The sequence below is a fragment of the Chamaea fasciata genome, unplaced genomic scaffold, assembly GCF_029207755.1.
Source record: "Chamaea fasciata isolate MVZ Bird 193981 ecotype frontalis unplaced genomic scaffold, bChaFas1.0.hap1 SCAF_11, whole genome shotgun sequence".
Taxonomy (NCBI): domain Eukaryota; kingdom Metazoa; phylum Chordata; class Aves; order Passeriformes; family Sylviidae; genus Chamaea; species Chamaea fasciata.
In genome coordinates this window covers 22293580-22319954 of record NW_027094096.1, presented here as the reverse complement: position 1 = coordinate 22319954, position 26375 = coordinate 22293580, and the positions used below count along the sequence as shown (strand labels likewise).

At 43.1% G+C, this 26375-nt stretch overlaps 1 protein-coding gene and 1 non-coding gene across 3 annotated transcripts; both read left to right on the top strand.

The window, feature by feature from the left end:
• The first annotated feature begins 6040 nt into the window (after positions 1-6040).
• Positions 6041-24738, top strand: KPNA4 (karyopherin subunit alpha 4). Of its 2 annotated transcripts, XM_066193685.1 has the most exons (17): positions 6041-6326; positions 12440-12484; positions 13139-13228; positions 13316-13345; positions 13426-13478; positions 14216-14311; positions 14414-14499; positions 16109-16195; positions 16988-17157; positions 17259-17303; positions 18175-18306; positions 18543-18671; positions 19829-19933; positions 20501-20572; positions 21200-21362; positions 22164-22258; positions 23216-23409. In XM_066193685.1, exons 1-17 carry the CDS (start codon positions 6258-6260, stop codon positions 23312-23314), a joined length of 1566 nt encoding a protein of 521 aa, XP_066049782.1. In that variant the 5' UTR covers positions 6041-6257; the 3' UTR covers positions 23315-23409. The 2 variants fall into 2 exon arrangements, with proteins under 2 accessions (XP_066049782.1, XP_066049781.1); XM_066193684.1 differs by lacking the exon at positions 21200-21362 and having other exon boundaries at positions 6114-6326; positions 23216-24738.
• On the top strand, positions 18938-19227 carry LOC136295588 (small Cajal body-specific RNA 7). The gene has a single exon (XR_010722712.1). It is a non-coding gene; the product is annotated as a small Cajal body-specific RNA 7 (non-coding RNA).
• Positions 24739-26375: the final 1637 nt, after the last annotated feature.

Genomic DNA, 26375 nt, shown 5'->3' with positions numbered 1-26375 from the left:
ACTCTCTGAGAGGCTTAAACCACACAGCTATAAAATGGCATTTTTTAAAACAAAATCTGCCCCATTACAGCGCTGGTGGGTTTATTTTCAGATATTGTTTTTCATTTGTTAAATAGAACTAGAAATTGCTGCTCTTTAGGTCAAGGCCACATTCGTTTTCATCGTGCATTATTAAGATGAAGTTTCACTTTGTGGCACGGAAAAGATTCCTAACAGTGAGCGATGTCCAAACTGCCCAAACGAGCAGATTCCTAAACTGGAATTCCCATTTTTTTGTGATTCAGAAGAGCCCTGGCTACCAGTTCATAACTAAAGTGAGATTTGAATATAGAGAGGAAAATGAGCATTCAAAGAAAGGCTTGATCTCGGTGATCTGACAGAGGCACAGATTCCTGAAGCTGCCGAAATGCTGCGCGATTCAGGAAAATGATGTGCCCGTTATTTCCCCCCCACACAAAAGAAAAGCTGAACAGAAATATTATCATTTATCAGACAGCAGAAAATCAGGGAGATCTCAGTCCTGAGCCTTGGGAGAATGGGCCTCGTTAGTGCTGCTGCTCAGAGCACTCATTTTCTCCATTACAGCGGAACAAAGAGAGATGCAAACTTGGAGTATTTTCATTTCTCTGCTCAATACCGAGCCCTGAGCCTTTCAAAATTCCTTATTCAGTCATGCATTCGAGTTTCTTTTCAAAACGAGCCTGAGACACAGCACCGACAATAGCAATCTGCATCTGGACATTTACATTTTTGTTGCATCTTGGATTTGATGCTGTTTTATGAGCTAAACTCTGCTCCTTATAAGTGTTAACAGCCAGAAATAAGAGTTTAAATCTGAGATGCTCCCAAAAATGTCTCTGTTTTCATGATGCTACCAGTGTTTCTGAGTACAAAATGAAACACGTCACCTAACACCTCACACCATTTAATTATCTGAGCGTGTTGTGTAGATTAATTTTTCAAATACAGCTCCAGTGATCAACCTTCCTTTTGGAAATCCGAGGAATTAAGGATGGAAAAGCAACTTCCCTTCCTGCAGTCAAGTGGAACAGGGTCCAGAATACTGGAGTTCCCAGGCCTGCCAGCAGATGAGAAGTTTTCCTTTCCTTTGAGAAATATTCTGGGACTGACCCCAAACCAGCAGAGACAGAAGGAATTTTTGTCACTGTCCCACCATCAGCGGTGCTACAAGGATTTATTTTAACATGGAAAAACCATGACCTTGGGTCTTCCAGGGCACCTTGACACGGCTCATTTCAGTGACCATTTCTTCACTTTTGATCTCAAAGGAATTTTTTTCCCCTTTCCTTTAATAGGAAATTGTGCTGGAAAGGCAAAGCAGCTGGGACACCAGCAGGGAAGTGCAGCTCCACAATCTGCTGATGAGGATTGATTCCTCTTCTTCTTCTTGGGCTATTTGCAGCTGATGGATTTTTGGGATCTACTCCAGCTCTGGTACCAAGGCACATTTTTGCCAATGGTCACGTCATGACCTATTAATTTGTCTGCTAAAGCTCTGATTTAGCGCATTAAAAACGGAACATTTACAGGCTGAACTGTAGCAAAGGTCCCAATGTAAATTAAAGGCAACCCCCCCAGTCGAACGCGGTACGAAATAAAAAGTGATTTAAAGCAGAGTGGCTGAGCTCAGAGCAGGCTGTGCCCTTGCAGAGGCAGCTCTGGAGCTCTGCTCATGCGTTTGAAGCTGCCTGGCTCCTGCTCGGTGTCATGTGGGAGCCCTGGGCTGATTTCCTGATCACAGGAGCAGATGTTGGGCTGATGTGAATCAGCCAAGGGCCACTGGAGCCAGGGGAACTCCCCCCAGTCTGCGCCTTCCTCTGCTGCAGCCTCTCCTCTGGAAAACACAGAATATTGGGAGTTATCACAGGACTAATCCCACGGTGGCTTCCAAAACAATAAAAATAAAAGCATCTAGAGGCCTTTAACTAGGAAAGAAGTCCTCATCAGAGGGTGTTACACATTCAGAGAGGCCTCGCGGGAGGAGATCCCCGAGGCAGCTGCAGAGTTCAGGCTGTGAGGACACAGTGGGAATGAGGGAGAGATCCCAAACTAAATCAGCGCCATCAGCAGGCCCTTAACATCCCAGAGGGCCCAGAGCAGCTCCAGGGGCTCCAGTGTCCCACACAGCTGGATTAAAGGGTTAGAAATGGAAAGGCCTTGGATCCTGTCATATTGGGAACATTTGAAGCTGATTTTCCTGTTCAAGCCTGTGCAGTCCATCTCTTTAAGAAAGTGATTTTTAAAAGTGAGTTTTTAAGTATCACCCTGACCGAAGAGTGTTTTTCTCAAAGTGTAAATATTTCCTTTTTTTCTAAATAGAAACAAAAGCAATATACAGTGTAGCCAGTGGTTCTAAATGAGCAAACCCGTGGGGAAACATGCACAGGAACTCTACAGCTTTGGAATGACAATGTTCCCTCCACAGGGGAGCAAGCCCTGAGTGAGTGTGAGCACAGCCTCGAGGCAGCAGAGCCGCTCCAGTGTCCGTGGGCCAAATCTTTGATTCCTGCTCTCATCCAAAGCACTCCAGCCAACTCCCAACAAAAAATCCCCTTCAGACGTGGCTGTTGCAAAAGTCTGGGTTTGCACACCAGCGGAAAGATTATTATAAAATAGCCTTGCCAGCAGTGGGCTGCTTCTTTGTTAATACCAGCTATTCCGTTTGGATAAACCCCGGGATTAATGGGCGTTTTTCTGTGTGCAACACAAATCTTTGCAGCTTTACATAACAGTTTGTTTCTTATAGGAGGGAGATAGGGCTGTGAAAAGCAGGAGTTTCTTTCACCTAAGTGTACATTTGGTAAATATCTTCTCTGTATTTTGGACTAATATATTCGAAAAAGCATACAGATCAATTCACATTATTACTCAAAAGAGGTGTTTAAGATGAGCCGAGATTTAAACACTTTCTAATTGCGTAATGAGGCACAAAATTCACAAATTGCGAGTTGTAAACAAAATGTAAACTCTTTGTAAAACAAATCTATCTGTTGCTTGAAGGATAGGAAGGTGAGCAGAGCCTAATTCCCACCTTTATATTTGCATTATTATTTTCCAAGCTGAAAAATATGCAAAAAAAAAAAAAAATCAAAGAAGCAGAGCTTTTTTCTGTAGCATCACATGAAGTCTGAACAGCATCACACCATGAGAATTTGTGGTTTATGCATAATTTATTACATTGTAGGCACCTAGTAAAAAAAACTCATTTAGAATCAAAATATCCAATTGTTTGGGTTGGTGTTCTTTTGTTTTTTTAAAGACAGCCCAGTGACACTGGATCAAGGATCCAGAGGGGAACAGGTCTATCCTTCAAAACTGGTCTTCTGAGTGTTTTTGCACTGTGGACCTGAGGTAAAACCAAACAAAAACAGTGTGGTAGTTGTTCCTCTGAGAGCCGAGCAGCTTAACTAGATTACAGTCACACAAAATGCACTTGATTCACCTCTGATTATGCCTACGATGAAGTCACAATACAAATTATTCTTTGGATGATACCAGATCAAAAGACCACCGAAGGATTGTCTTCCTTCATAATTTAGCAAGAGCAAAGAATGTTTTGGGTATTATTATATGGAGTTCCACAGAAAGGAAACGGGGAGTTAGAGCCGGTGGTGCAGGAGTGCGACCTTCAGACAGGTCTGGATTTGGAGGAAGATTCTCCAGGGTGATTCTCAGTTATTTTCAAGTGGTTACTCATAAAGGAGCAAAGCTGTTGCTCAGCCCTTTGACTCGGTCAGTCTTTTTCCAAGGGCAGCAGAGGGATGATTTCCCTGCGAGGTCAGTGGCGCTGCTTTGGGCACTGAGTCAGGCCAGCATGTGCTGCCTTTCCAGTGCCACCCTTCCCAGAGCACACCAAGTGCTCACTCACTGCTGAGGGAGGTGACACTGCGAGGTGGCAGAGGTGGGATGAGCATGTCTGGGCTAACAAAGGCACGTGGTGGAATAAAAGGGTTTTCTTGCCTTTCAGAAAATTCCAGGCTGGGTCTTACACGCCAGGCATTTTTTACCATCATATTCTCACTGGTTCTGAACACTGGGCAGGGATGGAACACGTAGTGCCAGAGTCCAATTTCATTATTCATCGTAGAATTTGTGCCTAATATCTAATCTAAACCTACGCCCTTTCAGTTTAAAGGCATTCCCTGCGTCCTGTCTGTCCATCCTGTGTTCAAAGTCCCTCTCCAGCTCTCCTGGAACCCCTTTAGGCACTAGAAGGGGCTCTGAGGTGTCCCCAGAGCCATCTCTTCTCTAGGCTGAGCAATCCTAAACCTCTCAGCCTGTAAATGAAACAGAGCACTAACTAAAGATACTTTTTAAAATTTCATCTCTATGTAAACTTCTACAGCATTACTACATGGAAAATATGCTTTGCATTTTAAAAAGTAAATAGCTGTATCAAGAAAATGTCATTTTTGTCCATCCAGCCTGGGATGTGAAAGGGCTGCTGTCTCTACAGCAGGTTGGGACAAAATGCTTTACATCCTGTTAGACAAGGCATGCTGATACGGAATATCACCAGCAGTAATTAATGGAATGCCACCAGCACTAATTAGCCCCGACTAATTTACCTGCCTCATATTGCCGTGACATCGCTGCTACATTTACGCAACAGATGGGGCTGTGGTGACTCAGCCCGTCAGTTTGGGGGATTTTTTTTTTTTTTTTTTTTGGAGAACTATCTAGAGCCAAGCCTCATCCTCTGGGAAGTGTCCAGAGATAAAACACACAGTTGCTCATAGTCTGAAAAATCATTGTGTTTTCCCAAGTTCTCTTTCCTGATACTCCTCAGTCTCTGAGGGACTTGGTGACTTCATTTTCACTCTCGGGAAGCTGCATCTCCTGTCGTAACTTTGACTTTTCTCAACAAGTATCATGGAAAATTACAGTGAGCTCTGGAAGACTTCACAGAGTTCATTTCGAATCATTAAAAATGAGTGGAGGCTACATGCAGGATCAGGGAATCAGGGAGACATATATATAGATATAGATATATAGATATAGATATATATAGATAGATATATAGATATATAGATATACAGATAGATATATATATACACACACTTAGCCCCTAGAGAATTCTTCTAGTTATGGCACAAAGGCATTAATTTCCAGGGAAAATTTCAGAACAAAATTACCATCCTCTCTGCTGTGCAAGTGGATCTCTCTATTGCTTTCAATACTGTTTATCCTATTTCAATAAAAATTTAAAAGTTTCTGGAGCAGCTTTTTTTTTTTTTTTTTTCCCTCTAAAATTCTGGAAGACCGGGAGGAAGAGGGATTATTCTTAGCGAATGCAAAGTGTAGTTAGGGGAAAGATTAAAGCGTTAATTTTCGGCTCCGCGATGCAAATAATTGCAAAATGTAACGAAGGGAAAGGATTAAACTTAATTTTCGACTCCACGATGGAGACAAATGCAGACTTTCGTGAGGGGAAAGGTTAAACTCTTAACTTTCGGCTGCATGAGGGGACTGAATGTAAAGTGTAGTGAGGAGAGATATTAAAGCGTTAACTTGCGGCTCCGTGAGGGGACTGAATGCAGAGCGCGGTGAGGAGATAGCTTAAAGCGTCAACTTCCGGCTCCGTGACGGGAGTGAACGCCAAGCGCAGCAAGCGGAAGGATTAAACTGTTAACCGTCGGCTCCGTAAGGGGAGCGAAGGGAAAGTCTAACGAGGGGGGAAAGGATTAAAATGTTAACTTTCGCCTCCAAAGCCGAGCACGGAAGGGATCAAACCGGGCCGGCAGCGGCGCAGGCGCGGGCAGCGCCGGGCCCGCCTCCTCCCCTCAGCCCGCCACCACCCAAGATGGCGGCGGCGCTGAGGCGGCCCCTCCTTCCCTCCCCCGTCCACGCGCTGCGTCACCGCTCCCGCCCTCTCCCCGGCCGCCGCCATTGGGCGCGGGGCGCGCGGGGCGCAGCCAATGGGCGGCGGCGCCCAGAGCGAGGCTGCCCCCGTTTCCCCCTCCCTGGGCCCGTCCCTTCCCCCGCTCGGCGGCACCGGCGCGTTGGGGCCGCCGGCACCGGCCCGGGCCCCGCTCCGACCCGCCCCGCTCCGGGCGCCGCTCCCGCCTCCGCACCGCGCCCGGCCCCGCCGCCCCGGCCCCGCAGCGGCGCTCCCCGCCGAGCCCCGGCCTTTCCCGGCTCAGCCCAGGCCCAGAGCGGGCCCGCCGGGCCCCCGGCGCGCACGGGCCCGGGCGGAGGCGTGAGGGGCCGCGCTCCTCCCCGGCCGCCCCCCCGCCATGGCCGACAACGAGAAGCTGGACAACCAGCGCCTCAAGAACTTCAAGAACAAAGGCCGAGACCTGGAGGTGAGCGCGGCGGGGGCCCTCGGGCCGCGGGGAGGGAGGGAGGGAGGGCGGGCAGGCCGGGGAAGGAGCCGCCGAGGCCGCGCTGAGAGCGCCGGGCGCGGCCGGGCCTGTGCGCGCCGCTCCGGGGGCTCCGGCGCTCCGGGGGCTCCGGCGCTCCCCGCGCCCGGCCGCGGCTCCTCCCGGGCCGGCTGAGCCCCGTGCCCGGTGGGTTCGCCGGGATTCCTGCGGGAACAACCTCCGCGAGCAGCCCCCAAAGGCCTGAGTCAGGATTAGGGCCCGCTTTGCGTGTCTCCGGTATTCCCAGTTAAACAAAATTACCGCCCTGACCTTCATAGCGAGATTATTTTTTATTTAAACACTTTTTTTCTCTCTCTCTCTCTTGTTAATTTTTTTTTTTAATATGTATTTCTGTTTTCTGCTCAGATAGTTGAAAAGCCAGAGTCCCTGAACTTTTCGGTGGTTCGGTTATTTAAACTGCGAAGGAGCTTCCCAAACACCCCAGGATACATTATTGGGGGTTTCCTGAGGAAATGGGCAGATTTTAAAACTAAGTATCAATCCTCACCTTTAAATCCTCGGCCGGGAGCGCTGCTTGGAGCTTAAAAACCAATTGTCTGTACAGGGTTTTGGACAAAAATTTTGGCGTTTCCTGGCTGTTTTTCACTAGCCTCGAAGTGTCCTTTGTGTTTCCCATAATATTGCAGTTTTTTATATGAAAACATGACAACGTTTCCCAAGTTAAAACTCCTCGATGTCCCCGTGTTAATTAAAACATCAGCCAAGTTTCCCCGGAGTCTGTAACCACCTGGATTTTTAACCTGTCCAATTAAAACAGTTTCTTATTCGCTCACGTCCAAACTTTTGGCAAAAAAAAAATATTGTGGCAATGACGAATTGCTCTGTTTGCCGCCGGGGTTGTGAGGTCGGCCCGTCACCCTTTGCTATTAATCTGCTTCTGTATACATTTTGTTACCACCGAAGGGACAATTATAGGAAGCATCTTAAGGAATGCCCACGGAACGTGCTGTTACAGTGAAAAAAAAGGGGATTTATGAGAAGACCCCGGCTGGAATTCGGGTGTTCGGTGCAGAATTTTGAGGGAAAAGGGCAGGATTGGGGAAGGCTCAAGCCGAACGCACTCAGCTAACACCACGTGTGAGCGTGTCAGAAGGCAGGGCAGCTCTCCCATCACCTTTTTTATGATTTGCTGCATCATTAGATGCCTTTTTTGACACAATCCAAACCCACTGCCGGGCCGTGTTAAATCGTAGGGAGTGACATTTATCCTGCAAATCCTGGAGCACACGCCTGCTCCCTAAAATAACCACGGAGCTGGGCTGTTTTTCATACAATAGCTCAGGCTCCTGGCCGCTCATTTACTGTTCAGCATCACCCTGGGCATCAGCCACGGGGAATTGCTGCTGCTCCTGGGGCAGGAAACCTCCAAAATCCAACTGTTTGGGCAGAATTTGGTGTGTTTATTTCGCAGAGGAAACCCAACATTCGATCTTTATCTCCTTCACTCCTCCCCCTTTTTCTTTTTTTTTTTTTTATCTCTGCTTTTGGCCCCGGGTTGTTTTGACAAAAACGTCTTCCTTTTTTTTTTTTTTTTTTTTTTAATTTTTCCACGATAGTTTACCCTTAGAAAAATAAGAATTCACCATAATTCTGGTGAATGGCAAATGAAAGAGGTTTTTGGAGCTTCTGAAAGGTTTTTGCCATGTTGTGAATTGCAAACTTCCTAAAAATGTTCTCTCTTAATTGCACGTGCTCAGCCCAGTCCATGGACAGTCCCAGTGCCAGCAGCTCCTGTCACACCTCGTCCTTTGCCAGCTTTTACATATCCACAGGAAATCCTTGCATTTCTCACCAAAATTAGGGCATTTCCTGCATTTTACCCCTTAAAGTTCCAAACATTCCTTCACCTTTTTGGAGACTTCAGTTAAAGTTGGATTTTTTAAAAATTTTTTTCTCCCCACTATGCTTCTAAAAATACAAATTCTAGCCTGTAAAAAGAAAAAAAAGCAAAGCCCAACACAGTCACCTGTTTTACATAAAGTGTTTTAACAAAATTCCTTCATCTGCTGGAGCCTTGGGTAAACATTTCCTGCACGGGCACGATGTGAAGAATTGCTGCCCTGTGTTTGGGGATGACACGTTGCTGGTGACACTGGCAAAAAAGGCACCAGAAATCTCCGAGAATTCCTTGTCCTTTCCCTGATTTCTGCTCCTGCTCAGAGGAATTCATGTTGTAATAAAGTTTTTAATGGTGGGAGAGCAGCAATTTGGAGCTGAGGGGGGATTGAAGATCTCTGCTCAGTGCTTGCGACGGTTTTTTTAGCCAATATCTTTTTTTTAGGGTCTTCAAGATTTATTAAATTATGCAAATACTTTCCCATAGGGTGACTTTTTTTCATCTTGTGTCTTCAGTGAGGAACAGGTTTTTCTTTTTTCTTTTTTTTTTTTTTCCCTTGGATGAGGAAGGTTGAGCTGGTTTTTTATTGTTTATTGTGGGCTTGGCTGTGCTGACACCCATCCACCCTTTGTTTTTCATGGTAATACCGCAGATTTTAGAATTAAATCCCAAATCTTTACTGCACCACGGCCAGAGAAGTGCAAATTGTTCATTTGGAGTTTTATGAACAATTTGAGTTGAAATAATACCTTTTTAGTCCCGTATTTAGGGAAGTTTGCAGAGTTTTGGGGTGTTTTATTGGCTTCAGCTTCTTTCACCTGGTGATTCAACATTTCCTTTTCTCTTGGTGAGCACTGAAATCTGACTGACATTTAAGGTTTGGTGGTGGTTTTTTTTTTTAATTGAATAAAAAATCATTATCCTGTATTTTATTTCTTTGGAAATCCTGGAAGAATCTGCTGAATCTTTTCTCACCTGTGCTGCTGAGCAGGAGATTAAAGATTGCTTGAACACTTCCAGCACAGGAGAGGTGTTAAATTGAGATTGCTGCTCTGCAATTGATGGGAAATGATGATAATTCCCTGATGCAGAGCACTTCAAAACTAATTTTGGAGCAGCCATTGCCTCAAGATGCTTCAAGATCAGTCATGTCAGGATTTTAAAGAGTTGCCAGCATCATTCACTGGACTTTAAAAACACCAAGGAAAGGTGGTGGTGTGAAATATATTGAATTTTGCAGGTGTTTTGAAGCTTTTTCAAGCCCTTTCCTGGATCCCACACAAAATAGTCTGCTTGGGATTAAATATGGGAGAACTGCAGGAGAGCAGGAATTTCACTGAGTGAGATAAAAATAGGTTCCTTTAAGCTGACTTGGAGTTCTGTGGTGAAGCTCATCCATCTTGTCACTTCCAAATGATACTGAGATATTTGTTTGGAGGCATTTGCTCTGCTTTTCTCCAGGAAAAAAAAATGGGGCTGGTGGCACATGGAATGTCAGATTGATTTTTATTTTTTTGGAACTAATTTTCATTCTGAAAGGGGGAAGAGTTGCTGAGATGTGATTTCTGGAGGTATCTTGGCTTGGCTTTGTGATCCCAAAACGTTTTGATCAGTGATCTTGAGAGAAGATTTCATTGCTCCAGCTTGGATTTGTACAGGAGGGGAATGATGGATGGAGGAGGGCCTGAATCATGGGACAGAACTGAGGAAAAACAATCTGTTTTCACATGTGGGGTGTTTTTTTGTTTTTATTTGCAATCCCAGACCACGCTGGTGCTGGTAACAACTTCCTGGGGAGGAAGGAAGGATGGCACAACCAACTCCTGTTTTATTTACAGTCACTGTTGCCTTTGCAATCCCCCAGCAGCAACAATGTGCCTTTGGAAAACCATTCCCTGGGATGAGAGGAGCAGCCAAAGTTCTGCAGTTCCCCCTGGGCTGTCACAGCGTCCTGCTGGAGGTGTAGAAATGGAGTCAAATATTTCATAACAGCGAAAAAACCACCCACAGGCTGAGCTCCTGATCCCTCAGGGGCAGGGTCCCATTCCAGGTGGATTTAGGGAAGGGCTGGTGGATCCCAAGTGCTCGGAATGTTGCTGGTGGTGATGTGAAACCCCCCCAGGAGTGTGTGAGGGTCCTGCAGGCAGCACCACCACGGGATTTTCACGCTGAGCTGGAGGGCTCAGTCATGACTAAGGGGCAGAAATAGCCCCCGTGAGAAATCTGCAGCTAAATATAATTGTAAAAAAGGAGGATGGAGAGGGGTGGCCATCACAGGCCGACAGAAATAGATCAGATCAGTTGATTTCTTTTTTTTTTTTTCATGTAGCAATTCACAAGCAGGATCCAGTGACTGAAAGAGCCACGTGAATTTCCTGCCAGAGTGGTGCTGCATGTTTTTCTCCTGGAGCCCTTCCCAGGGCCGGGCTGAACTCTGCTGTCAAACCTTTCTGTGAGAGCTGATTCATAGAGCTCGCAGGGAATCATTCCCCTCCATCCCTCACGGATGGAGGCAGCACAAATTGATCCTCACTCTGCTTGGCATTTGACTTTCTCCAGGCTGGGATGAAGGTGGGAAATCCCAGAGCAGAGCTGACCTCAGTTCTCATCTCTTGTGCTTGTCCTCCTCCTCACAGGATGGGCAGTGCCAGGTTGACCTGTAACTCTTCTGTCAACAAAGTGTTTGCACAGAGAGTGATTTTAGTGGTGCCAGGGTTTGAGAAATTGTGCTTAGGAGTGACTTCACTGGTGGCTTGTCTTTCACGTGAGGCTTTTGTCATTCCAAGGTGTGCAGGCAGGAATTCAGGCAGCTTCTGGCAGGTTGGACAAAATTCTTCTTGTCCCAGCAGAGGATCTTTTAAAGTCTCATCACCTGCAGACAGGGATTTTTCAAGTAAAGAATTTTCTAAATGTCACATCTGAAGCTTTTTTGTTGTTGTTGTTGTTGTAATATTTGTTTTAGTCCCGCCCAATTCTTCCTAGGTCAGCTTTGCTGTGAGCAGCAATGTCATCCCTGGGGTCTGGGAAGAGCCATCCCTCTCCCAGGGCAAATTTTGGGTGGGAATGCTTTGGGAAGGTGTTAAAAGTCTTGTGAGATCATCAGGGGTGTGGTACAATTCTGCAGTCTTGACTATCAGAGCCTTTCCTCCCATTATTTTCATCCTGGATATGCCAGAATAGAAGAGTTTGGAGAAACTCCAGTGAGCAGGAGCCTGGAGTACGTAAATCAGGTGTAAAGTTGGAGCATCTTTCCAAAGCCTGGAAATGCCGGGTGGGATCCAGTGGATGAGAGCAGGAATCTGTCTTTGGGGGAAATTTGGATTTTCCCCTCAGACCATGCCAAGTTCTCCCTCCAAAGCAGCAGGGAATCGTCCCTTCTTTCCCACTTTTTTTCCTTTCTGAAATGTTTTTCTTGTAGCTCCTTCCTTTGAGGAGCTGCAGTGTCATGCTCAGCTGAAATTTGATTTTTTTTTTTGATAAAAATAATGATGCTTTGAAAGTGAGGTTTTAACGTTCAGCTCTCCTTGCTGTTCAGGAGGTTCCTTTTCCTTCTGTCCTGTGCTCAGGGACTTCCAGTTTTCCATAAAAATGGAATTGTTGGGAATTTTGCTGTCCTCATTCCCTGTAGAGTTCCAAGTGTAGAATAAAATCCCTCCAGACTGATTTATTTCTCTGTTTTCACTGCAGTAGCACAAGCAGCAATAAACCAAATTATGTGTATTTACAATTGATTTTTTTCCTGAATACTGTCAATGGCAGCTGTGGAGAAAATGACCCAAAAAATTGCTCTTAGAATGTCAAAGGTTTTGATTTATAAATAATGATTCTGGAACTCAGCTTTGCTTACAGGGTCTCTTAAACTGAGCTTGTTTATAAAGTTATTTTACTGTTGCATTGCCGTGGTCTTTTTAATGCTTTTGGTGCTGTTTTATTTCCATTTTAAAAGACATTGTTTTTTTCCTAATTCATTTCTTTCCTCAACATGAAGATTTAGGAGAGTGTTCTACTGTGAAATAACAGAAATATTGTAGTTATTTCCATTTCCTGTAGGATCTCTGCTTTTATAATGAAAATTAAACCCTGTGTGTGTGTAAAAGTTTTGTTTAAAGTGCATGAACTGAAGTAGTTACACAAGAACTTTTTAAATTGATCTAAATTCAGATTATGACTTTTTTTTATTGATCTTGATTCTTTGCAGACTATGAGAAGACAAAGAAATGAAGTTGTTGTGGAGTTGAGAAAGGTGCGATGACCCGAATTAGTATTCTTTTATTTTCTATTATTCTTTTATTTTCTATTATCATTCTTACCAAGTGGGATTTGACTTTGTTATTACTCCAGTAAAATATGAGAGTGTTTGTTAAAGACTCAAAAGTTCTGAAGTTGTGGGAATTCCATAACCTTGGTCCTGAAAACCTGGAGTTTATTTGTGTCCTAATTAAGGGAATCATTCTTGCACTTCCAAAGGTTTTAAAGACTTATAAAAGTTTGGTTTTTTCCTTTGCAAATCAGCTGTTCCTGCTCATCTGCAGGCAGAAAGTTTTTCCTTATTAGTGTGGAAGAGTGTGAAGGTAAAACTGGAATTGTTGGGAAAGAGGGATCACAGCTGGAATTATTTTGCTTCTGAGCTGGACAGAAAACTTCTGGGAATTGCTGTGTCCTGTCAGAAATGATGACAAATAAATTGGAGTATTGATGGATTTGTGCACATCAGACTTCCAGCACAAGTTGGGTGCAGGATTTTTTAAGGAGGAATTCCCAAAATGTTCTTCTCTGTGCAGTTTTTTTGGAAAACTGAATTGTCAGTGATGGTGTGTTTATGATTTTTGGAAACAGAAGCTTCTCTTGCCTTCTTAAATCCAAGTTTTAAAGGTATTCCATCATTTTTCTCTTTCAGAACAAAAGAGATGAGCATCTCCTAAAGAGAAGGAATGTTCCCCATGAAGATATCTGTGAAGATTCTGATATAGATGGGGACTTTAGAGTGGTAAGACTTAACTCACAATAGTTTCTTCTCTTTGCACACTTAAAAGACATTTGGGATTTCTGACTGCTTTTTGTTTCTGTTTTGTAGCAAAACACTTCTTTGGAGGCAATAGTACAGGTAAAAACAATTAAACTGTTTGAATATTCCTTGTGGCATGATGATAGATGTGTGAAAAATCTGATTTTTTCTCATTTTAGAATGCTTCAAGTGACAACCAGGGTATTCAGTTAAGTGCTGTGCAGGCAGCAAGGTAAGAACACACTTTGCTCAAATTTATTCTGATTTTATTCTTGTTTTATCATGCCCTTATGGTCAGAAAATGTGTTCTAGCTTAATTGAAATTGTATTAATTGATTTTTAAAAGGAGAATAGAACTTGAAAGAAATCAGACTACCCAGACCTTTTAAGCAGTGTGGATTTTCTTTACATGTAAATACCTGGATTTATTTGGTGCAAACCTGGTGCTTCTCACAGAATGAAACACTTTAGAGGACTGTAAAACCTTTGGCTTGAAGTGCAGAAAGAGCTGAGTGTCTCCTTTGCTGGGTGGAGAAGGAAGAAGCTGCAGGAATTAGAACTGAATAAATCTGGTCTTTTCTTATCCTGACTCTGATTAAACTTCCAAAGGGGAGAAAACATGGAGCGAAATGGCACAAATGGATGTAATGGCTTTGCTTTCCCAGTGGTTCAATAATTTGGTAATTAGAAAAAAAAGAATCCACTTTGGGGGATTATTGTAACTTAAAGAGGAGGAAAGAAATCAATCCTTTGGGTCTTTGGGAGGAGGAGAGAAACACTTGGAAAGGAATTGGGTTGTTGGGGCTCCACTGGAGGTTCCCAAACTCCGCCTCAGGAAGCCTTTACTGACCTGCTCCAGTGTGAGCACTGCTCCCTTTCTGAGGGGAAACCTGGATTAAACAGCTCCCTGCTCCTTCCCAGGCAGGATTTGTCTGTAATTTGGATCTTATTTCCCATTTCCCCGCACAGGAAGCTGCTGTCCAGTGACCGAAACCCACCCATCGATGACCTAATAAAATCAGGAATATTACCTATCCTAGTGCACTGTCTTGAAAGAGATGACAAGTGAGTACTGCCAAAACTCAAATCATTGCACCAATTCTTGCACTGTAGCTGACTTGCTCTAACCTGAATAATCATCCCTGTGGTTTTTCCCTTTCTCTGCAGTCCTTCCTTACAGTTTGAAGCTGCGTGGGCTTTGACAAACATTGCCTCTGGAACCTCGGAACAAACCCAGGCTGTAGTTCAATCCAGTGAGTCCTGCTTCCATCCACATCTGGGATTTAATTGGGATTAATTAGCTCCCTGAAGGAGCTGCTGCCAGGTGTTCACCTCACACACCTGGTTTGGGCTTCGTTTTCTCAACCCACTGAGGTTTCCTAACAGCTGGAAGCTCAAAGTATCTCAGCAGAGTTGATATCTGCTGGTTTTCAGTTTTCAAACTTTTAAAAAAGAACCCACCAGAAGTCACCAAAAACCTTGAAGTAAAACCAAACAACCCCTCTGAAATACTAATATTCCTCCCCTGATGTGAAGAGGGAAGAATATTCATGGGCCAGAGGGTGCCTGAAACTGAACTCGTCCAAAATCAAGTTGAATTACAAAACATATCCTTCCTATTTTGAGGCATCAGAAAGATGGGCTGGAATTGTTGTTGGAATCTGAGCTGCCAGGCAAAGCAAACTTTGTTCTAAGCAGAGCTTTTTTGGGCAGGGTTTTTAATTGAGTGAACAAACCAGAGCTTCCTGAAGAAACAAAGTTACTCTGAAATGAGTTTTTCCGAAAGTTTAAGAGAAAAAAAAATCACGCAGAACTTATGTTGGCTGCTGGATCAGTTGCTTTTACTTCTGCAAACTCAGAGCCTGTGAGCTGACTTCTGCAAACTCAGTGTTAAGAGCCTGTGAGCTGTGATGTAATTTGGTTTTCACCCTTCTAGAATGTGCTTTTGGTAATATTTTTCTTTTTCTCCTTCCTCTTCCTTTCCCAGTTATAACCTGAGTTTTCTTTGGGAAATCTAATTAATAGATTATCTATCCCACCCTGATCTAGCACACTTTAAATCTAATTTATCAATGGATTAAGAACATTTTCAGTGATTTCTGTGTGTCTGTATTGCACTGTCAGTCAATTTAATAGCTGTGACATCTGAAATGATGATTTATTTCAATTAATAATTTTTCCATAAGAATTCATTAACCTGCTTGCTGGACAAATTTTTTCTCCTTGCATACAGACACTAAATAAATATCTCTCTTTAGCAGGAAATAAGAATCCTGCTGATTGGATGTTTCTCTAGTAAACACATGGTTTACATTAAGAAAAAAATCTAAGTAAAAAATTCCAAATTTTTTGAAATGAATGAAGTTAATGGGTTCCTTAGACTGAGCTCTTATGTAAGGAAGCACCTCAGTGCTGGAAGGGGAACAAAAAAGGATCAATTATGTAAATGGGGATTTCTTTTCTTCCCACTCCATCCCTGCTTATTCTCAAATTGCTTCATTCAAGTGGCTGAGTTTGGTCTCTGTTGTTCCTTTGCACTTGGGGCTGGTGCAGAACTTAGCAGAGAATTTCTGAATTCAAGGAATGGAACTAAATTTGGATCCTGCCAAGCTTCAGTAAACTTGAGACTTGCAAACAAATTAAATGTCAGGGGTTTTAATATTCTCGGGTGCAGGCTCTATGCAGCAAAGGAAGAATTATTGCAGAGCTTTATTTTAGTATCACCTGGGAAATTAGTGAAGCTTTGAGCAGTTCTTAACAGGAGAAAAATGCCTGATGTGAGAGTTCATTCTGGGAGTTATTTTTTTAACCATTTCCCTGGGTTGTTGGGGGTTTTTATTGTTTTTTTTTGTATTTTTTCAGATGCTGTGCCGCTTTTCCTGAGACTGCTGCATTCACCTCATCAAAATGTCTGTGAGCAAGCAGTGTGGGCTTTAGGAAATATCATAGGTGGGTGCTCCTGGGGATGTTTATTATTATTGTTATTGTTATTGTTATTGTTATTATTGTTATTCCTGCCACCACCAGCTTCTGGGGATGTTTTATTATTGTTTGGAGAATTTGTCAAGGAGTCTTGAGGAATTTGTTGGGTTCTGGCTGTTCTTGGTGCTCTGGTGTTGTCTGCCACCCCTTTCCCTTACCCACCAGCAGAAATCTGGAAATCTGTTAAAATCTCTTAAGTGGTGGGATGTGTTCTGGTAAAACCTGTCACTAGTGGGATGTTTTCTGGGAAAAATCTCTAAAGGATGGGGTGTTTTCTGGTAAAATTTGGAAAGGATGGGGTGTTTTTTGGTAAAATCTCTAAATGGTGGGATGTTTTCTGGGAAAATTTGGAAAGGATGGGATGTTTTCTGGGAAGACCTCTGAATGGTGGGATGTTTTCTGGGAAAATTTGGAAAGGATGGGATGTTTTCTGGGAAGACCTCTGAATGGTGGGATGTTTTCTGGTAAAATTTGGAGTGCTGGTCTGTTTTCTGTTAAAATCTGTCAATAGTGGGATGTTTTTTGTTAAAATCTGGAAATGGTGGGCTGTTTTCTGGGCAAATCTCTAAATGATGGGTGAAATTTGGAAAGAATGGGATGTTTTCTGGTAAAATCTGGAAATGATGGGCTGTTTTTTGTTCAAATCTGGAAATGATGGGATGTTTTCTGGTAAAAACTGGAAATGATGGGCTGTTTTTTGTTCAAATCTCTAAAGGATGAGATGTTTTCTGTTACAAACCCACTGCTTGTCCCCCACAGGTGATGGACCCCAGTGTAGAGATTATGTCATTAGCCTTGGAGTGGTGAAGCCACTGCTGTCCTTCATCAGCCCCTCCATCCCCATCACCTTCCTCAGGAACGTCACCTGGGTCATGGTCAACCTGTGCCGCCACAAAGACCCCCCTCCACCCATGGAGACCATCCAGGAGGTGATGGGGGCTGGCCTTGCTTTCCAGCTGGGGGTGGATGAGTTAAAAACAACCCTCAGGTGATGTAAAAATAACCCTCGGGTGTTTGTTTCCCCCCTCAGATCCTGCCAGCGCTCTGTGTTCTCATTCACCACACGGATGTAAATGTGAGTGACCCCTCTTAAAGCCACTTCCTGCTGTAGATTTTTAGCTGAAATATAAAATCAAATTAAAAATTATGATGCCCCCTTTAAATGGAATAAATTTCTTTGGGTGTCTATGAACAGCTTATTTTAAAATATTGATGTTATTTCTAGATAGTGATGTTTTTTCCCTGGTGTTTCTGTCATTGCAAGTGTTTATTTGCATGTACTTTCCTTGCGCTTACAACTGAGAGCGCATTTGATTTTTATTTCTGTGAGCATTCATTCATTCATTCATTCACAGAGAAATACAGGACGTTTTTAGCTTAGCACTTCAATTTGTAATGACAATCAGCGTGGATGAAAGAAAAATCAGTGTCTGCTGCACATGTCAGGGTTAGATGTAACTTCTGAGGTGTTAAATACTGTTTTTTAAAAGTGAAGTAAAGGAGCAAAACTTTATTGAAATTATGGATTAAGTCAGCTTTTTGTCTGAACACCAATCAGAATTTCAGATTATTTCTTTGCTTCCTAAAGAAGTTGTAGCCGAGTTGATGGCAACAGTGCTCTGCAAAAAATAAGTCTGTATTTTTGCTATTCCTATAGTAATTATGTGATTTAATTTCTTGTTTTTGAGGAGGTGAAATGAAATCTATTTGAATTTTTGAAATGCGTGTATTGGTGAGCGGGTCAAGAGCTGGAGCAACCCTCACTCAATAATTTTCCAGGCTGTCACTTGAAATGCTCACAGTTCCTGCTGTTCAAACTGCCTTTTCTGCCTGTGAATGCACACACACACATTAGTTCAAATGAATTTTAGATGTACCCCTAAACGTCTGTTATTCTGGAGCTCTCTCTGTGCTCTTGACAGAGCTGTTGTGTTTTTTCCTGTCAGATTTTGGTAGACACAGTCTGGGCTCTCTCCTATCTCACGGATGCTGGCAATGAGCAGATCCAGATGGTGATAGACTCTGGAATTGTCCCTCACTTGGTTCCTCTCCTCAGCCACCAGGAAGTCAAAGTCCAGGTGAGTTGGGATCACATGGAGCAAGTTCTACAACAGAAAATTCTTTTTTATAGCTCACATTGAAATTTTAAAAACATTATTTTTTTCCTGAGCGCTGCAGCATTTGCATAAAACCTTTTTTTTTTGTTTGTTTTGCATAAAACCTTTTTTTTTTCTTTGCAGAAAACCTTTTTCTTCTTTTGTGCAGAAAAAAAAAAAAAAACAGGTTGTTTTGAAAGGAAATGTTTTGTTTTCAGACAGCTGCACTGAGAGCCGTGGGGAACATCGTCACTGGCACCGATGAGCAGACACAGGTTGTCCTCAACTGTGAAGCTCTCTCACATTTCCCAGCACTTCTGACACATCCCAAAGAAAAAATTAATAAGGTGAGCAACAAACCAGGGGGTTTTACCTGATAATTGACTCCTTCCAGCAGTTTGTGGCAAATTTCAGCAAATACTGATTTTTTTTTTTTTAAATTTCTGGAAATCAATATCCATAGGGGAAATCTCTTAGGAGCTGCAGAGTGGTGCTTGACAGGAATGTCAATGTTTGCAGGAAATCAAAGCTTGCTCTTAGAATTCTGGCTGTTGACTTCAAACTTGGGAGTTCTCAGCACGTGAAATGTCACCTTCATTAAAACTGACTCTCTTGGAAGTGATGACAAGGAGATAATTGGGTGTGTTTGGATGGAGTGTGAGTGAGAAAGGGAATCAATCCCAGACTGGGGTGGGGGTAGTGTGTGTGCGGGGGTGTGAGGGGGCTCTCCTGGGGGCACTGATGGCAGTGCTGAGCCAGGAGTGCATCTGAGGCGTGTTGGGCACCTCGGGGGCCCCTCTGCAACACTGCCAGTGATTAAAGCCCCAAAAAAAGCTCACCAGGAGAGCCCCAGGCTGCCCAAATCTCTCCCAGGGTCACCTGTGGTCCTGTGATCTGATCTCAGAGAGTCAGGCAGTTGAAGGATGGACATTGCTGAAGTTCATTTTGAGAGAAATTCTCAGCTGAAAAGTTCAGGGAGGTTGAGAAGGGAATGGAACGGTGGAGAATTTCTAGGAAGGGAGAAATCTATCTGCTGCAGGATTTGAAAAGGTCGATACCTTGAAATACTTCAAATTATATATATTTAAAAGTGTTACTTCTTGATTGAAGTTTAGATTCCCAGTCTAAAAGGGAGGTGAGGGCTCTGAATTTAATCTGGTTGCTGGGGAAAAGATCTGTTCTTGCTTTGCTTGGGAGGAGAGTCCTGGGTTTTCCTTTTTAAAGGAAATTTAAAAAGGAAATTTTTATTTAAAAAAAAATAATTTTTTTCCTTTTAATTTGAAGTATTTGGTTGAAGCTGGTAACAGTGAAAGACTGAGGAGTCTTGTGGAGTCTCCTCAGGTGAGATTGTCCCTTTGGTTCGTCTTAGCAAGAGTTCAGCTCTGCACAATCCAGCTGATTGAGTGTTTGGCTGTGTTCAAGGCTGCCCAGTTGCAGATGTAAAAATTCTATAAAACCCTTCTGTGAATTAATTCCTGATTTTCTTGTTTTGTTTATTTTGCAGGAAGCAGTGTGGTTCCTATCTAACATCACTGCAGGAAACCAGCAGCAAGTCCAGGCAGTAATAGATGCAAACCTTGTTCCAATGATAATCCATCTTCTAGATAAGGTCAGATCCCAAGGATTGGTGCTGGGGCTTCAAATCCTTTCCAGCTTTTGGGTAAAAAGTGATTTCCCAAAGCACTCTGCTCCCCCAAGGATCTGCTGTGGCAGAAGGAAGGAACAGCTGAAAGCATTAATACTGGGAATTATTGAAGGGAAAAGACAACTAACACAGAGCTGGTCACAGCCAGCTCTGGGAATTGCCAATTTATTGATCTGTGAGGAAAAGATTGGAGACTTCTCCATGGGATTCCAGCCCTGAGCTGCTGGAGCAGCTGATGGTGCAGTGCTTTTATCTCAGCTCACACTGTGAGGATGTGACAGGTTGCTGAGGGCTGGCAGAGTGCAGTGCCGCCAACAAAGCTCCCTTCCCCTGGAAAATCAATTGCAAACCCTCTTTATAGGAAAGGGATGGACACACAGACTCCAGCAGGACGGGATTGATTTGTTACTCTCACAGAAAGCTGCTACAGTGACACCACGGAGAGGGGACTGTAACAAGTGCAGCTTTGGTGGGAATCCTGCCTGACCTAAAGCCCGGAATGACTCTTCCTGTCTCTGGTTGTGCTTTCAGGGGGATTTTGGGACTCAGAAAGAAGCTGCTTGGGCAATAAGCAACTTAACAATCAGTGGGAGAAAAGACCAGGTGAGTCCAGCTTGGAGAAAACTTGCATTTCCTGGCTGGGGAAGTGCTGGGCTTACGAAAGCCTCTGTTCCTTCACTGCTGTGTGACCTTTCCCTTCTCCACATGGGATTTAAGGTGACCTTCCCTGGATTCTGGAGTGACTGAGGTCAGGAGCATCCCTGGGGTTTGGTTGGAAGCTCTGTTGGGATGAGTGACTTCACTTCTCAAACATTCCACATTTCTTCTTACCTTCTTTCCCAAACCATGAGGATGTGATAATTAAAAGGACATGTGATAATGAGAAGGACATTAACCAAGGAGTAAGGAGTACACAAGTCTCTTGTAAGCCCAGAGTATGACGTTTTGGCAGGGTTGGGATGGTGCTGTCACTCTTCAGGGATGAGACTGAAACTCCTTACCTGACACTGCAAAATTCGCAGTATTTGCTCCTGGGGTGTTGTAAATCTCAGATCTGTTTGTGCTTTAATACCCAAATGTTTTTTGGATATTCAGGAGGGGATTCCTGAAGTGGCCACTGCAGGATGCTCTGAGCTGGGTGGGTGGCTGGGAGTACTGGGACTTGCTGGGATGTGTTTGCCTGTGCTGCTGTCACATTCCTGCTGTAACTGTTGCCTTTTCCCCCCTCAGGTGGCTTACTTAATCCAGCAAAATGTAATCCCTCCCTTTTGCAATTTGCTGACAGTAAAAGATGCACAAGTTGTGCAAGTGGTTCTGGATGGACTAAGTAATATATTAAAAATGGCTGAAGAGGAAGCAGAAACCATAGCCAACCTTATAGAAGAGTGTGGAGGTAGGAAGAGCAAAATTTGAGTGATTTTTCCAGGGATTGCTGCTTTGGCATCCTGCTGATACTTGGTTTATTGTTGGCACAGATATTTTAAGCAAAACGCTTTTTAAAGCACCCTTTTCATGCCTCTCGGGTGACTATCCACAGCTTTTCCTAAGTTCATGATCAAATAAAAAGTGGAGGAGCAGGAAAATGGCAGGAAAGTTCATTAGGTGCTAATTTTGTAACACTCTGCATATTAGACAAATTAGTCTAATTATCAGAAATCAAATGAGTCAGTGTGTGGGTGATGTGCTTACCTTAATCATGCACAAGTCGTGTCCAGGTGAACTTGGAAAAAATAATTCTACATACAATGATTGTAAAACAACTTGGATTTCCTCGTGGCTTTGAGACTTTCTCCACATTGGTTGTGGTTTAAGTTGAGTGAAGCTTTTCAGGGGTGAAAGAACAGTGATACTAAATTTGGGCACGGGTAAAAACCTGTGGGATTTGTTAACATGGAGTAGAATAATGTTTAACATACCAAATCTTGAAGGAGGGCAGAAAGATCAAGTGATGGGTGATGGCTGGGAGGAGAAAAGAGGTGTTTGTGCCAAAACTCTGCCTCAGAGAGATTTCTGTGTACCGAACATCTGTGTTTCTGTGTATGAAATACAGATCAAAATGCCAGGTGGGTACAAGAGCATCTCATTCCTGACCAGATTATTCACAACTCTATTCCCAGATGTGTTTTTAATTCCTTTGTTGGAAGTTGTTTGGCCTGAGTTTGATGTTCTGACATCTCTCGTGTGTTTCTTGCAGGCCTGGAGAAAATTGAACAGCTACAAAACCATGAAAATGAAGACATCTACAAACTGGCTTATGAGATCATTGATCAGTTCTTCTCTTCAGATGATGTGAGTGTGCAGTTCCCTGCAGGGTGCTCCTTGTTTTCATTTCTAAATCTGCCTCCGGAGAAAGGCGGCAGCCCCAGGGCTGCTCTGAGACACCTGTTGGGCTCAGGGAGCAACAAGCCCTTGTTTGAACCTATTGCATCTCCTGCCATTGCTGATGATGAAGCATCTAAAGAAGATCTGATGCCTAATTTAAGCCTCATCTCTTCTAGGGATTAAAAATCCCAGGCTGGGAATAGTTCCTTTAACTCTCAGCCCCTGCCTGAGCTTGACATTTCCCATTTGATAAGCTCCCTGCTGACTCCAGGGCTGAGGCTGCTGCTTAAGAAACAAAGCAGTTGGAATATTTGAATAATTCCAGGGTGGAATGTGCTGATCGGGAGAGTTGTTTCCATTTCAAACCTGGAACAGAAACCAAGGGCAGGGTTGATTTGTGTGCTGGTGGCAGAGAGGGGCAGTGCAGCCCTGCCAGGCTGTGCCATGCGGGGTTTGCTGCTGGCCTGAGGAACTGCAGGAATGCTGGAGTTCAGCTGCATTCCCGGCTTCTTTTCATGCACTTGGAAGATTGTTTTGTGCTGGAGTTCCACTTGGATGTGAACGATAAGATCCAAGTCTTGGTCAGAAACTTAACTTTGGCTTGGAATTTAATCCAATGTCACTTTGGGCTTAGTCCTTCCTTGCCTTGGTCTTCTCCTAAGGACTGAGACAGTTCCCGAGACTGCCAGAGGGTTTTCCAGGAGAGAAAATGGTGTAAGCGAGAGGGTTTGGGATGCCACGTCAGCATTCCCTGACAGATACAAGCTACAACATTTGGGTTTAAATCTCTCCATTTTAGTTCTCTCACTAAATTAGGGGAGGGATAGCAGGACTGGGTGAAGGAGGAGCTGCTTTTGGGATTGTCCAGCTCCTTGTCCAGCTTTTGTTGTGTCCCTGCTCTCATGATGTTCCCATTTCTTCCAGATTGATGAAGATCCAAGCCTTGTTCCGGAAGCGATCCAAGGCGGAACGTTTGGTTTCAATTCATCTGCCAACGTACCAGCAGAAGGGTTCCAGTTTTAGAGTGGTATTTTGGAAGTTTAGGTCCAATGCAGCACTGAATAAAACAAACAAAAAAAAAGGTTTGATCCATCAATCTTGGCTCATGGGATCCGCTGCTGCATTAAATCGGGAAAGTAAACGTGAAGATTTCATTTGGAATCACAGAAAAGCCCAAATGAAGTCAAGATGGCGAGTGGGTGCGAGTGAGAATGAGTGGCAAAATGTAACGACAAACTTCACACTGAATGCTTCTTTAGATTGTTCAAAGAAAAAAAAAAACAAAAAAATAAGGGCTACAGGTCACAGATCTTCAGTGCCTGAGAAGGAACACCGACCTCCCAGAGAGCAGCGTGGGGGGAACGCAGTACTCTCATCATCAGCCTCGTAAAGCATCAGAGAACAGGATGCCCACACACCGCAGGGAGAGCAGCCAGGCCTTGCTCTGGAGCCCCACCAGTGTGAATGGCAGCGTGGAGTGAGTGTCTGGCCCGGGGGCAGGCCGGGGCCGTGCCGGGCCGGGCCGGGTGTGCGCTGTGAGAGTGGCTGTGCTGTGTCTGTGAGCGCATGAGCTTGAGTCGCCTCCGGGGCTGAGAAACCTGAAACCATCCTAAACGACTTCTCAAGTGTCGACTTACACTGGACACACCGAGACCGGTTTAGCAGCAGACTCTGGTTTACTCCTGCAGCCTGTGTTTTTTCTCTCTTTTTTTTTTTTTTATTTTATTTTAATTTTTTTTTCCCCTCTTTTTTTCTTTCAGGTTTGTTTTTTTTTTTCCCTTCATTTCTTTCTCCCGTTAACGGCTTCTTTAGTTGTTCGTAAAAGTCAAGAATTTCAGGAAGGCTTCCCTGTGCATTTGCACCAGATGAATGTTTGATGTTATGAAAAAAGCTTTTCCATATCATCAAAACTAATTTGTAGATTTTTTGCATGGGAAAAAAAAAAAAAAAAAACCAAACATAGAAAAAAAATCCATTTCCCTTCGAACTAGACTGTGTTGCAGTACACAAGTTGCCATAATAGTTAGAAAGCAGTAAAATGTGGTAATAAAACCTCATCCTTTTCATTTTCAAAGATAACATGAAGACCTTTGCATGTGGTAATCTCCAGCATAGTTCATTTTTAGATTTCGTTGAGTCCTGTAACCAAAAATGTTTCTGTTGTGGTAGGATACCGTGCTGTGTTTCAATGTTACTTGTTTTCAAACTTTGTTTTCTATGAAAATGATATGGAAACGTCGAAAAAAAAAATGAAATTTGGTGCATATGTACTGCTGAATAAAGAGCGAGAAAAAAAAAAAAGAGGTGTGAATAGATGTACAAGTCATGGTTTGAACACCTTTAATATGCCTAATCCAATTGTTTTAGACTCTTTTTATCTTAGATGTAGGCAGCCATGAACAATCTATTTTGAGCCACTTTAGAGAGAAAAAAAAAAAAAACAAAAACAAACAAACAAACAAAAAAAACTTTGTATTTTTAAAACTTGCACGAAAAGGCTGCAAGTGTTTTTATAATTGGAGGAATGCCTCGGTTCCGAGGTGGTGCACACTAAATTCAAGGCGATGTTACAAATTTGTACCAAGTGAAAACTCTTGATAAGGTGGCTCATTGTAGGAAATGCTGTGCCTTCCCCTTTGAGCACAAGTGTTGCATGAACAACAAGTTTGCTATAAATAAAACCATCCCAGGTTAGCCACCATTAGCATCTATATCTACCTTGTGGTTTTTTTTCAAATCAGCTGGTAATTCTGAAACACTGTAGAATGGAGAAAAGATTATTTTGTGATCATAACTTCTTTGTTGGACTAGAGTATTTTTGCAGCATTCCTTGTCATCAGAAACATGGTTTAAAAGTTTAAAACTAGAAGCAGCGGAAAAACTAGCTTGTGAATTTATCCAAGTAGAGTGCAGGCTAGGCTGTCTTGGGGAAAATAAACATTAAAACTTGCAACTCTGCTGCTCTGGCTGTTTTCTTTCTAGAATATTCTCTCTTTTTTAGGTTTTTTTTTCAGCATAAAACACGGAGGTGATTTGAAGAAAGCGACTTTTAAAGGTTCTGGGCTTGAGGTGTTTTTACCTGTTAAACGTTGGTGTGTTGCATGGGAGTTCTTTTGCTCTAAATGTTTAAAAATTACCAATTTTACTTCCATTTAACCTAATTCCCTCTGTCTATTCACTCAATAATTCAGGGCTGTTTTCATGGGTGCAGGGGATCCGTGGAGGAGGGAAATGAAATCCTTTTTATGGAAGTTGCAAAGTCCTAAGGAAAATCCTGACCAGTAAATTATAATTTTCACCTTTCTGGAGGGATGTTGCACAGAAAATTGCTGCTTCACAAACCTTTCTTGTTGGGGTAAGAGGAGAACAGGTATTTGTGGCAGCTTCTGTTTTTCTAAAATCAAAGTTAACACCAAAATCCTGGTTTTAATACTGAAAAAAATACGTATTTAATGCTGAAAAATGTCTTTTTGGGCATAATGCAACCCCAGAAAATTCCCTTGAGCTGCTGCAACTTTTTTTCCTTTTTTTTTTTTTTTTTTTTTTTTTTTTTTTTTTTGGGGGGGGGGGTGGATTTGGGTGGGTTTTTAACAGGGAAATTCTCTTCCCCTGCTTCACAGCACCTCCTGTCACTGTTACTTCACCCAAATGTGGGAATGTGGAATATTCCGGCCCCCACAGGGTGGCACCACCGGAGCTGCTTCCTGCGATGCCTTTTCTCCCAAAATCTGCATTTTTTTTTGAGGTGATGCCGTTGGTTACATCGTTGGGGAAAAGGGGATTTGTTCGGGAATCTCGGGATACAAAGCAGAAAAAAATTGGGAATTGGCTGATCACTGAGTTTGGATGTTGGATCCATATTTTTATCTATTAAAATATCCCGTATTTTGGAATAAAAAAAAAAAATCTCTTTTCGTCTGAGTTTAGGATAGCAAACAGAAAAAGATTTAAAATATTAAAAGGCCAAAAATTAATCCACGAATCAGCCGTGCCAGGTGGGAATTTTTCTTTTAAAGTTAAAAAAAAAGAAAAATCAAACAGCTAGCCTGGAATTTTAGGATCTGGGAAGAAGAATAAGCTGAGT